Consider the following 12761-nt stretch of genomic DNA (forward strand, 5'->3'; position numbering starts at 1 on the left):
TTTTCGTTACAGCTTGCAAGTATTTTATCAAGTGTTCCTTGTACTTCAAATCTATCAATTTCATAATAATTTTAAAAGGCAATACTTCGCCATTTGTATGAATATACATTGCTACTGCTTTGTTAATATCTCGGCGCAGTAACATGCAATCACCGTATCTAACATAAATATCTGCCAAGGTTCTGGAATTTAATTCTAAAGAATTAAGAAGTTGAAATGCAAAATCGTACAAGCTTTTATCGAATAAAAGACGTAGTTTGGCTTAAATTTGGCGTTCCCTCAGTGTGAGAACGCCTTTTTGTTACTGAGAACAATGTAACATCTGTAACAATGTAACAAAATAATAAACGATGACTGAAATATTCCTAATGTAATTCGATTGGATGCACCGATGGAACTCGCCAAACGAAGGAGTCTACGTTAATGGAAAAGGTGAGCGTATTATAAACGGAATGCTTGTAAGTTAGTCTGCATATCCGTGTATTTCATCATACACGCACATATGACACTTTGCGATCATGAAATGAAAATGATGGCAGTGAAGTTTATATTTTCGGGATAATGCCATGAATTGTATATGTAGGAACATTCCCATGATTTATTGAAATGAAACTAGACTGAATTCTTGGCTTCTTGGTAAGCAGTAACAAAAATTAAAGTACTACGTACCTGTATCATTCAAATAATTTCAGGCAACAAAACCCAATACAATGGTAATCATTGCAATGCAAGTCACATTATTTAGAGGCGCCTAAAAGTTAACAATATAGTTATTTTTCAGAAATTTACATTAAGCTTATTTGGTTTTCGAGATCGAGGGCTTGTTTTGTTAAGAGGATCGAAAGAACAGTTATAATTCGATGAAAATAGGAATACTCTATAAAAAGATTTAAACACTGAAACATGGCCAACTTAACAAGATAACGCCATTGTTGTCCTTCCGGACGCCTCCCCAATTAAGAAGATTAGCCGAAAAAATGAAAATCAATATGTTAACTTCAATTTGGATTTTTATTTCTCAGCATGTTTAATAAATTCATGCATCAAACATAAAAAACTCAAAGTTGTTATTAGAACTCGTCATCACTCGCAATCTGAAGAGCAAGGCAGTCAGGTTTTTTTCTTCGCCTCCAGTATCAGTTGGTTCTTCTCTTATTTCTTGCAAGGTAAATGCAACAATTGTCCTCGGCACTTTTTGTCACCTAGACAAACCCAAAGGCAAACCTAAAATGTCACAACCTTTTATGCCTTCTTCCAGGTCTTGCTTGCTGATTGTACACAGGTAGCTATTTTTCGAATTTAAGTTTACTAAATATATTCACGGCGATATCTTCTTATATTAATGGATTGATTACCTTATCTCATGAAAGAAACCTAACTTACTTGGACAGGCATCAAACAAGCGGACAATGTTAAATTGATAAAACAGATTTTTCGGTATAACTACATATTTTACAACCTTCCGGTTGTTATACAACTCCGCACGAACTTAATACATCCTTACACACAAATTGTCCAGGTTGTAAAAAGGAAACAAATTCTTATCATTTTCATTACCTTTTTTTTATAATTTAGCATACTTTCTAATAATAACCGTATCTAAAACCCCACATTCTTCTAAATGTTTAACAAGAAGCCCGATGTACTCGTCACGATGTTTCACGAAATGAGCGGCATGTGCTGAATGCTGCCAGCATTGAAATGTCACCTTAATGTTAGCACGTTCCCAATTTTTACATACTGCTTTATTCGATGAAGGTGGCCCAACCGGATCATTTTCTGACACAAAAAAAAGAGCAGGTTTCTTCAAAATGGTAGAATGAAACATTTGACTAGAGCGCATATAGTGTATTGTGGCTTGATTATGAAATGTCTTTAAATGATAACTATAAAAAACAATTGTTATAGTACATGCAATTTATACATATTCAAAACTTGCAGTGTGTAACTCCGCAAAGCATTCTGCATACGTTGGTTTTTTGGAAAGATTGCTTTTGGTAAACCAATTGGTATTTCTGTTATATCTGCAGCACTATCCCAAACTTGACACCAAATTCTACTTAATATATGAGAATATCTGAAAAAAATTATTAGGTCACTTTGTTTTGTAATCTGTAAGTAGTTGCTACCGATCCATATCTTCAGACATCTGCAACATAACTTCCCCAAATGCGTAGGCACCTACTGAAAAGCCGTGTACAATAATAGGTCCGTATGATGTATTATTTTCCAAAAATTTTATGGCATCGGCTGCAACAACTTGAGCGCCTTTTGTAGGCCATAACAATTGCCACGGTGAGATTTGAACCACTAGTACATCGAAGCCCATATCCGTATAAAATTTTGCATAATTTTTCAAATGTTTTTGTTTAGCCATTAGCCAGGCCATCATTAGCACAAGGGGACCTGTATTTGTTGCTTTAAGTCTAAAATATTCATTTAAGCAATTCAAGTGTAACTAAAAATAAGAAAACCACATTTCGTCGTACTTACTCGAGAGTATTAATGTTCAATTCTTTCTTCAAGGACTTGTTTGTAAAAAGTATCAGATTTTTGGTAATCTCTTGTACGAGAAAATTTCGTCGACTATCGAATTCTGTCATCTTCTGAAATATATCCGTAAGATTGATAAAACAGACTTTCATAAATTTCTAACAAAAGTAGATAGACAGATCATTTCTTGAATTCATAATGCATAACTGCAACGCATAATATTCACTTGGGTTTTAAGCGATTATCAAACAAATATACCAAATTTTTTGAAATATCAGTTCTTAATTCTTCAGTTCTTAAAAACGCAATGAATACTGCATGAATCCATTAATGTTATTGAAGAAAACTGAATGCATTAATTAAAAATTGATGAAGGCAGTGATTTTGTCCCGTTTATTAAGTTCTACACTTGTTAAATAGCTTAAAAGTTGACTAACCGGGTGGCAAGTAAAGTAACTTCAAATGTATGTGTAATGCTAATGTTTGTTTTGTTAGCAAAATCACATTTTCAATCTTGTTCATCAATTCATTTACAAGCTGAATGACTTCATGACATTAAACTCAATTCCAGCCGTCTATTCACGTTTTCAATGAACTGATTGAATTGAATTGATAGCGTTCGAAGTATCAACTAGTTTGAATATTTTAACAATAGATAGCTCTAATCGGAATTTACACTTTATGAATGATATGGTAAGCGCATAAATAAGGAGATGACGCTTTAAAGTAAAGTTTGGCGTATTTTGCTTACATATGGCGTATTTATCGTTGACGACCTTGCTGAACTTAAACTTGAATATCTACAATTTTGTGGTTTAGTAAGTAAGACCTTTTTGGTTGTCACGGATCTAACAAAGTTAACTGGAAATACTGCGGTTGGTTCCATTTATGAAAAAATAGGAATTATTAGTTAAACTTAAGTCATAGGTATATGTAAAAAATTTTTTAATTTACCAGCAGCAATTGTACTTTTAGGAATATTATCAAAAACAGCCTCAGTCTTTATAAATACATACGAGTATTTCTGAAGTGTTACGAATGTTGACGAATTAATAGAACATAGTCTGGGCAGCGTAAGCATAGTAAAACGAGATATATATGCCATATTGATGTACTGAAAACGGAAAATTGTATTTAACTTTAGAACACAAAAATATATAAATCTCAAATTTCAACAACCTCTATACTTGGACTAATTGAACAATTTTTTCAAGTTATAAAAACGCACGTGAAGATACTTTATATTTATCTATATAATTTAATTCAATTTAGACTTTGAACACATAGATTCCTGTGTTAATGAAAGAACTCTACTCTATTACTGCAAAAACGAAGAATAAATCTTAACTAAAACTAGATAAACACGCTTATATTAATACTTACTTGATAGAAAAAACACAAGTGATTGCGATTAATAATAAGTATTTTTCGCCCGAAAAAAAATATAAATTAAGAATTAAAATATTTCAACTGCAAATGCGAATTAAATATAGCCAAAGAAGTTTTTTACCAAATTATTATAGTAGTTTTAGTTTGATTGTGGTGGGGTGGCAGCTGTCAGTTGAAACTAGGGCAGTAATGCATAAATGTGGAGGATGCAACTCAACAAAAAGTATCCCTCTGCTAAATGTCAAGCACGACATAAAAAGAAATAAAATTTAATTTGCTTGGTAGTATTAAGATAGACAACGAGAAACTTACAATATTGACCAATATTTGAAAATATTTTGATCATAACATCGTAAATGTAACATCATATTACGTTGACTGTATTTTTCCCCTTTTTCTAACAGCGAATTGTGAATAATTTTCCGTATTGGTACCAGCTGAGATAATGGAGAAATCTCAGGCACTAATTCTGTGTGGTGTTAGCTAGGTTTCACTTTCGAGCTTTATGTATGTATAATAGGCGCGAGAAACGCTATCTCAGAATTGTCAAAACCGGCATAAGCAAAATTGCTGACGGTTTGCGTTAGTATTGGTTGTTTAGCGCTTTATTTATAAGAAAAAACAGTCGTAGACCACAAATAAAGCAAATTGAGAACAAAATTTACTTACTGCGCTTTCAAATTTAATACGGAAAATAAAGGACATAAAAAATAAATCAGCTCTATGATGTTTTATGAAAATGAGAAGGATGGCTTTTATTTATATATATATATATATATATATATAGCGCAAATGTAGGATTGATTTGCAGTTCAAAATATTTATTCTTGATACGTAAATTCATATGTTAAATAAAACAAAAATAAAATGATATATATTAAAATTCCATTCGTATTTCATTCACACTTGACACAACACGTCATTTCCGCAAACTGCAGCTGGATAATTTTTGTGTTTACCGGTGTTAGTGAAAAAAAAAAAAAGAAGAAAGATTTTAAATATGAGAAAAGGAAAAGAGGTTTAATAAAGTAATAAAATAACCAAAGAAAACAATTTTAAAGAAGGAAAAGGAGGGAAGGAGGAGGAATCTCTCGTGAGAGAAAAATTAAGAAGCAATACATATATTCAATTATTATTTTTTGTTTTTTCTTTGTGATTTTTTCTTTTTGTGTTCCCTGTGATAACAACCAAAACAACATCAGCCCGTCTCCCTATGGAGACTGGGTCTGATCTTATAACTACTAATAGAGACTGTTTTGAAAATTTTTACATGAACGCCACTGGGCCCACCAAGAGATTGAAAATGGGTGAGAATAATATTCTTTTATCTGATAACGGAGAGGCTAACGCAAACGTTTTAATTCCGCCTAGTAAACAAGCTACCGACAAGCCCTCTGATTTGGGTGCCACAGCCGCCCCAAATCTCGAGATTAATTTGTACGATTGCCTTTCCAACTGCAATTTTGTCGTTTTTGTCGAAACGTGCGCGGACGCAGAAGGAAATCGCATCAATATTAACTCCAATCTCTATTTCTATGATTACTTGAAGGATTTCGGTATGTACGGCTTAAAAGAATTAAAAGTTGTCAGCAGGGGTAGAGCCAAACTGCTTTTCAGCTCCGCTGCCAATGCCAACAATTTTGTTATGATTAATGAATTTAATAAAAAGAATTTAAAAGCGTACATACTGAGAGATTTGGAGTTATTCGAAACATCCCATGCACATATAGTGACGATGATATAATTAAAAACGCCATATCCGATATTCCGATTAAGTCCGCTGTCCGTTTCCAAAGAAGAAATCCCAACAACAAAGACGAGTGGTTTCCCACAACCAGCATCAAAGTTGGCTTCAAAGGGAGAGCCCTCCCTAAGGCAATAAAATTTAACTATTGTAATCTGCCGGTCGAATACTTTGTACCCACCTTAAAGCAGTGCTTTAAGTGTGGCAGATACGGTCACGTATCTAAATTCTGCAAAGCTAAAGAGAGCAGGTGCCTTAACTGTGGAAAGTCTCCGAAGTGTGTAAATTGTGAGACGATGAAGTGCTTGTCCTGTGGCTCAGGTGAGCACACCGCTCTCAATAAGTGTTGCCCTGATAGGGAAATTGAATTAAACATCAACAGGATAATGGCGATTAAAAATCTTTCGTATAAAGGGGTCAAAGAGAATTTTTCCGAAAATTATTTCGAATGTCTCGATGACAACACTTATGACGGCAATTTCCCTCCACTGGGGAACACGTCTGCAATTTCGACCAAGGATGATAATCAAAATGCCGACAAAATCTTAACCAAAAATAAATACAATGCTGTCGTCAAAAGCAAATTGGTTCCCTCCAAATCTCTTATCAATTCACCCACCAAGCCTTCTCCCAATACATCCCCCAAGTCGTCTGGAACAAGTCTTCTTGGACCGAAAATTTCAAGCAACTATTTGCGGTCTTCAGAACTTGAAAGATTAATTCTCGCGATTCAAGAAAGTATCCGTCCGATGATCCCTCACAATCTTATTAAAGAATTTGAAGAAAAAATGTCTGTCTGTGCTATTTCTTGCCTCGTTCGAGCATCCAGTACTGCGAAGAAATCCGCTGGGGTTCTTTCTCAAGTTTCAACATGATATCCTTTTTACAATATAATATTCAAAGTGTCCGACGATCTTTTCTAGATTTTTACTTAAACTCAAACAAGATTGATTTTTGTATCTTAAGTGAAGTTTTTCCGAAAGATGAAAATTGTTTCGAAGTTACAGTTTCGAATTATGCCTCAGCCACCAAATGCCGAAATAATGGCTATGGTGGTGTTAGTATATTAGTTAAGAAAGGTGTCAATTTCAGACGTATTCCCTATAACTCTGCCGTTGACATCATCATCATCAAAACCATCAACCTGAAACCGAATCTTTTCATAGCCTCATGCTACTTTCCACCCAGTCTGGATGTGCAAACCTTTCGTGATGAGATTCAGAGAGTACGCGACTTTCTTGACGGTGAACAAAATGTGATTCTAGCTGGAGATTTCAATGCGAGACACCGCCTGTATGGCGATCAAGCCTCTACCAACAAAGGCAAAATCCTTGTAAATGCCATCAATTCCAGCAGTTTCAGTGTCTCAAATAACGGCAATACTACCTTTCACTGTAAACGGAGCGGTCGCACGGCGAGCAGTGTCTTGGATCTAACTTTCTCGAACTCAACTATTTTATCTTTGAACTGGAACATGTCCAATGTTTCCATTGGCAAAAGTCAGCACTCTCCCATTTTATTCCACAGTTGTAACAATTCCGTGAAGAAAATAGAAAATTTCATTTCACGCAACTTCCTTATGGACCGTCTATCTAAAGTTGATCTTCCTTCTGATTTATCATCAATTCAAAGTGCCTTTCAGTCTGTGATCATGTCTGCTAGAACCAACTTCCCTGACATTGAGTCCTTCTCACCTAAACCTTGGTGGAATCCTTCCCTGTCAACACTTTTCCGCAAAGACCAAGCTGCAAGAAAAAAAATGAGTAAATATGCCAATCCAACCAACTACATTGAATATATGAAAATACTGAAAGAATGGAGGTCTGCAGTTAAAAAGGCGAAAAGGGCACATAGAGCCATCGCTATTAAAGAGTTATGTGGTAACGGCAACCCACGTTCCTTCTGGAATTATATCAATGGTCAATGGTTTTGCTGTATGGAATGACCGTGATAATAAAAAATACTTAGATATGCTCAAGAGCTACGTTCCAATTGTTAATCCTATTACAATGCCTTCAATTCCTTTTAGTAGTATCAGTAACGCACCCTTTTCATTGCATGAGCTAATGTATGCTTTACATTCCAGAAAGAGAGCTACTGCTGCAGGTTGTGATGAAGTCAAGTATGACATGCTCAGAGCACTGTCTGGAGGAAGCTTTAGCATGCTTTTGCATGCAATTAACAACTGCTGGTCCACCAACTTTATACCCTCTGATTTGCGTTGCATCAAAATAGTTCCCATTCCCAAGCCAGGTAAAGACTTAAATGACTTAAGGAGCTTCAGACCAATTTCACTAATATCTGTATTCATAAAGACCATCAACCTCATGGTTAAGGAGAGCCTAACTGCTTTCCTGAAAACTAAGAACATTATTCCAGCTCGGTCTTACGCCTATCAAAAACGCAAATCTACGAATATGTGCGTTAATGAACTCTGTTTTCTCATAGCCAGCTTAAAAAAAGCAGGGAAAATGGTTGTCATGCTCTCCCTGGACATCAGCAAAGCCTATGACTGTGTCAACTTGATTAAGCTCGGTAGAATTCTCCTAACTTTTCGATTTCTCTTCGAATGCGGCTGTGGATACTTAATTTTTTATCCAAGCGTGTGTTGGTGATGGGTACCGAAAAAGTTGAAATATGTGATGGTATCCCATAAGGCAGTTGTTTAAGCCCCATACTTTTCAATTTATACGCAGCTTCTTTGCATGATCTTCAAGATGACAAAACTCACATTTTTCAATATGAAGACGATTTTCTAATCGTATCTGCGGACTCATCTTTTCCAGCAGCTGTCAATAACCTCTCGATGAAAGCGAACTTGTTTTTCGATGCATGCGCTGATCTTAATTTATATTTTAACCCTAGCAAGACAAACACTATTTATTTTGCCAAAGGTTCTAAACGTGAAATCAGACTTCTTATCAAAGGTACCCAAGTTAATCAGGTAAAATCTCTTCGATTTCTCGTGCGCATTATGAAAAGGCGTTCAAAGATTGTCAGTCTGGATGCAACATCATCAAACTCATGACAAACAATCAGGCAGGCTTGCCTCCCAAAAATGCTTTGACCGTTTACAAATCTCTAGTCAGGTCCAAAATTGAATTTGGACATTCCACATGTTGCAATTTCCCAAAATATATTGAGAAACGTATACAAGCATTTGAAAACCGAATGTTGAAGCGTTGTACTGGACTGACCCCCTCAACTCCTCAACATATTCTCAATGTCATATCTGGTGAAGAACTCTTTTTTGCACTGCCAAAGAGTTAATTAAAGTCAAGATGATAAATCCTTCCTTTTTTCAGGAAATTATATCTCTCAGTGATACTGTCACTTGAAGCTATACTTTTTGCTATCAAAAACTTCGTCATATTTTTGATAAGTTAGATTCAATTCCCCCCTTGAATTTCATTACCAGCAAATGCAAAGTCTTCATGAACATTCTCGAACCGATCTCTACCTCAAAACAAAATGACAACTTCTCTTCTATAAGGTTGTTACGCCAAGAAAAGCTCCTTTTTTATTACAACAACGGATATGATAAATACGTCACTGACGGTTCCGTCGGACATAATGTATCTAGCTTCTCGGTCGTGAAACATCTATCTGAAACAATACTTCGAGTCAAAGTGGAAAAGGAACTTTCTACTCTACTTTTATTGAGTTGCTCGCCATTCGACATGCTATCATGGTTGCTATTTCCGGTGGTATCAGAAGTTTTGTTATTTGTTCCGACAGCAGGTCAGCTCTACTTCTAATAAATAAAAGAGATGCAGAAAATCAATATGTGTTTGACATTCACAAGACGTTGCACGAATCTCAAGTGGATGACTGTCACCTCGTTTGGGTACCTGGCCACTGCGGCTTTTTTTTAAATGTAAAAGCTGACTTTCGTGCAGGGAGAGCTCGTGTTGATGGGACAATTTTGTCCATCAAATATATTCCCAATGAAGCAATTCGGCCAATTCGCAACCACATCCTTCAACAGCTAAACGACGAATTTAAAGTAATCGCGCGCGTTAAATACAATCGTCTTTTCTATAAATTAAATCCCACATTTCAATTCAAACCCTTCTCTGTATCTTCTTTTAATTCCTGGGAAATCAAAATTATTTATAGACTCATGAATGGCCACACTTCTGACAAAGTTTATTTAAAAATGATTCGCGCTATACCATGTGATGTTTGTGAAGTTTGCAATGTTGTTGAGTCTGCTGAGCATCTAATCTTCAGATGTCACAGGCTTGATGGCATTAGAGATTCCTTTAGCTTCTTCAAGTTATATGGCTGTCTCCTCGACCTCTTTGCAGGAAAAAATGTACGTCATCTCGGGGAACTAACTTCCTTTATTAGAAAAGCCAATTTATCCTTTTAGAATTTTTCTTTTTCCACCTCTTTCTTTTTTTTTTCTTTTTTTGCGTTCAATCATTTTCAATTACCATGACATTCCTTTTCGTTTTCAGCCAAAGTTTGCAACACTGTCTGACTTTCAAGAACTCAACAAGCACACTTACACACACACACACACACACACACACACACAATTACATTTAACATACTCACTCCAGTTATTACGGCCGCTCTTTTTTTTTTGTTACGTTTTATACATAATCGTGACTAAAAGTTACAACAGTTTATTATTTGGACATATAAGCCACAAATCTATTGGCTTAGTCCATCTCTGTTCAACATGTTATATGAAATTATTTCACTTCATTTTATTTCCTCAAAAATTTTACATAATTTTGCATTTCTATGATTTTTGTCTCAATCGCCTAAGCCTTCCGTGCCATCGGCGTTGCTATCATCCATATGTAAATGAAAAAGTATTTTTTTTTTTTTTTTTTTTGTTTGTATTTGATATGGATTGGACCTTTTAACTTAAATTTAGATCCATAATCCAGTAACTATATAGAAATCCATTGCTGATATTCATAATTTCACGTGATGATGAAATATTGATGCTTTTTTACTAAGATTTTTTCAATTTTTTGCTTTCTAGGTTATGTTTGACTGTTTTCTTTATTTCTTTATTTCAATTGAATAACACGCTGAAGTTGGTTGTGTACACCCCAACGACAGCATGAAGACTAAAAAAAAATGAAAAAGTATAAAAAGAGAGAAGTTGTTGTTTATATTTAATTGTGGTTGGCAAAATCCAAAAATCAACTGCTGGCTCCATGACAAATAAACAAACAAAACTAACTGTTAATAGACGAATATTTTTATACGCCTAGTAAATGTATATATAAATTTCAAGTATGAAATACAGTCACTAATTAAATAGAAATAATAAAAAATTAATGGTGAAAGAGCTGTCGCTATATTGTTTCTTATTTGTTCTCCTAACCGTAAAATCGGAATACAAATACGTTGTCAGTAATGATTATTAATATTGTAACCAAAGATATGCAATGGCTAGCTTCCACTCCACACGCTCATACAATATGGTTTCTCTCTTTGTTGTGATTTCGTTTTACCGCTCTACGTATTGTTTCCAACAGTAGCAGGAAAAAATTTTGTTACAACCAAGGCGACATATTCGTATGAAGCTAAAAGACATTTACCAATCTTCCAGAGTTGGATTTATTAGTTCCGGAGATAAGCCCGTGTATATTGGTTCTTTAAATATATCTTGAGTGTCCACTTTGCCCTCAGGCAATTCTTTCTCCAGTTCTTACCCGTCTTCTATGTATTGTATAACGTTGTTCAAGCACCCTTGATATAAATATCTCAAATTATTATTCCCACTCGTTAATTTGCTATAAAACCGTAACAAAACTTTAAATCCTCTAAACAGTCCCAACAAATAAAAGAGACCTCTGCATTTAGTTCTAATAGATTAGCCTAAAAAAAAATAATTTATGAATATTATAATTATCAAAATTTAATGAAAATGTTTTCAATTTAAAATTTCTCCCTATTTGTTAAGTATCTTGGCAACTGCAAAAAGATAATGAAACGTACAATGATCATATACGCGGAAAAATCGCATCAAATTGAAATTAGCTGAAAGCACTCGTGATTTTTGGCTGACCAACACATAATATACAAAAATTGTTCGCTTCAAAAGTAAGACGTTTTGGAGGAATCACATGAAGCGTTTACTCCACAACAACCGGCATCGAGCAAATTTTCTGCATATAATACGGGGTGATAATATTGCCGTAATAGGAAAAAAACAAAATTATTGATTCCAGATTGGATTTTGCAAATGAACCTTTATTTATTTATTTTTATTTTTTATTCATTTATTTACAAATGAAATTCAGGTAAAACAAATTAACAGCCGAATGCAATTGACTCTTAGAAAGAAAAAAACACATACACAGCTAGGAGAGAGGCGCTCATACGAACGGGACAGATCCAAGTTGCCAGTGAATCCGTAAGCCATTGCAAGCAAACTTGCAAAGGCTTGGCAACCTATATAGTAAGCAGCCCCAGTTAATTTTCGAATCATACCGAGGTGTTAAGTGTTAAATGTTGCAAGTTACTTTAAACTCGTCGTAGGTAAATTGCGTGCGTTAATGAAAGTTGTTTTGGTAGATCATAAAGAATGCGGTATTGAGTTAAATTATAGACATAGACATTATTTAGGTTTCTGCAAACAACTCTGAAAGAGTTAAACAGCCCATTATTATATTTACATTGACTAAGCTTAATGAACATAAAGTGCCTAGAGAAGCGGTTATGGACATTAAAGCTTATCTTACCAAGTAAAGTGGGCAAATCCATACTATCATTAATTAGCTTAATTAAGAGGAAAACACCAAAAGTAAATCTACAGTTCTCAAGTGATGCTAAGGATAAGCTGGTCCCAACCCCAAATCCTAAGGGCAAACAACAAGAGTTGCTTTTGAACGGATTCAATTGAATCTACGTAGCACCTATATCAAGGAGACCACACAACAGAGGCATACTCAAGTATAGGTCTAACCAAACACATGTACAGCCTTCCAGTAATGTAAGGATCATCAAGCTCTTTGGACCACGTCTTTATAAAACCAAGCGCGGACCTTGCTTTGCTTAACGAGAGCTCAATGTGAAAATAATGAACGACTTCCTTCTTGAGAAAGAAAGCTTCTTACATTTATTTAGATATAGTTTCAGAAGATTGAAAGAGCACCATGCAACC

General features: G+C 34.9%; 1 protein-coding gene across 5 annotated transcripts; it reads right to left on the bottom strand.

Annotated features, from left to right (window-relative positions):
* Positions 1-1040: 1040 nt before the first annotated feature.
* Positions 1041-4025, bottom strand: LOC119642512. Of its 5 annotated transcripts, XM_038041653.1 has the most exons (8): positions 3877-3997; positions 3673-3814; positions 3448-3607; positions 3245-3363; positions 2494-2606; positions 2130-2426; positions 1940-2077; positions 1050-1886 (listed from the first exon to the last, which is right to left on the bottom strand). In XM_038041653.1, the coding sequence occupies exons 3-8, from the start codon at positions 3596-3598 to the stop codon at positions 1565-1567; spliced, it is 1140 nt and encodes a 379-aa protein (XP_037897581.1). In that variant the 5' UTR covers positions 3599-3607; positions 3673-3814; positions 3877-3997; the 3' UTR covers positions 1050-1564. The 5 variants fall into 5 exon arrangements, with proteins under 5 accessions (XP_037897584.1, XP_037897583.1, XP_037897582.1 ...); XM_038041654.1 differs by lacking the exon at positions 3673-3814 and having other exon boundaries at positions 1046-1886; positions 2494-2603; XM_038041652.1 differs by lacking the exon at positions 3673-3814.
* Between the last annotated feature and the right edge of the window lie 8736 nt (positions 4026-12761).

This window comes from Glossina fuscipes, unplaced genomic scaffold (genome assembly GCF_014805625.2).
Source record: "Glossina fuscipes isolate IAEA_lab_2018 unplaced genomic scaffold, Yale_Gfus_2 224, whole genome shotgun sequence".
Taxonomy (NCBI): domain Eukaryota; kingdom Metazoa; phylum Arthropoda; class Insecta; order Diptera; family Glossinidae; genus Glossina; species Glossina fuscipes.

Bases quoted from the DNA above. Each gene is read 5' to 3' on its own strand.
- LOC119642512 (XM_038041652.1), bottom strand. From the start codon at position 3,598: ATGGCATATATATCTCGTTTTACTATGCTTACGCTGCCCAGACTATGT. The intron at 3,364-3,447 runs GTAAATTAAAAA...AACCAACCGCAG, and splicing joins TAAAAGTACAATTGCTGCTG to TATTTCCAGTTAACTTTGTT. The intron at 2,427-2,493 runs GTAAGTACGACG...TGAATATTTTAG, and splicing joins TTGAACATTAATACTCTCGA to ACTTAAAGCAACAAATACAG.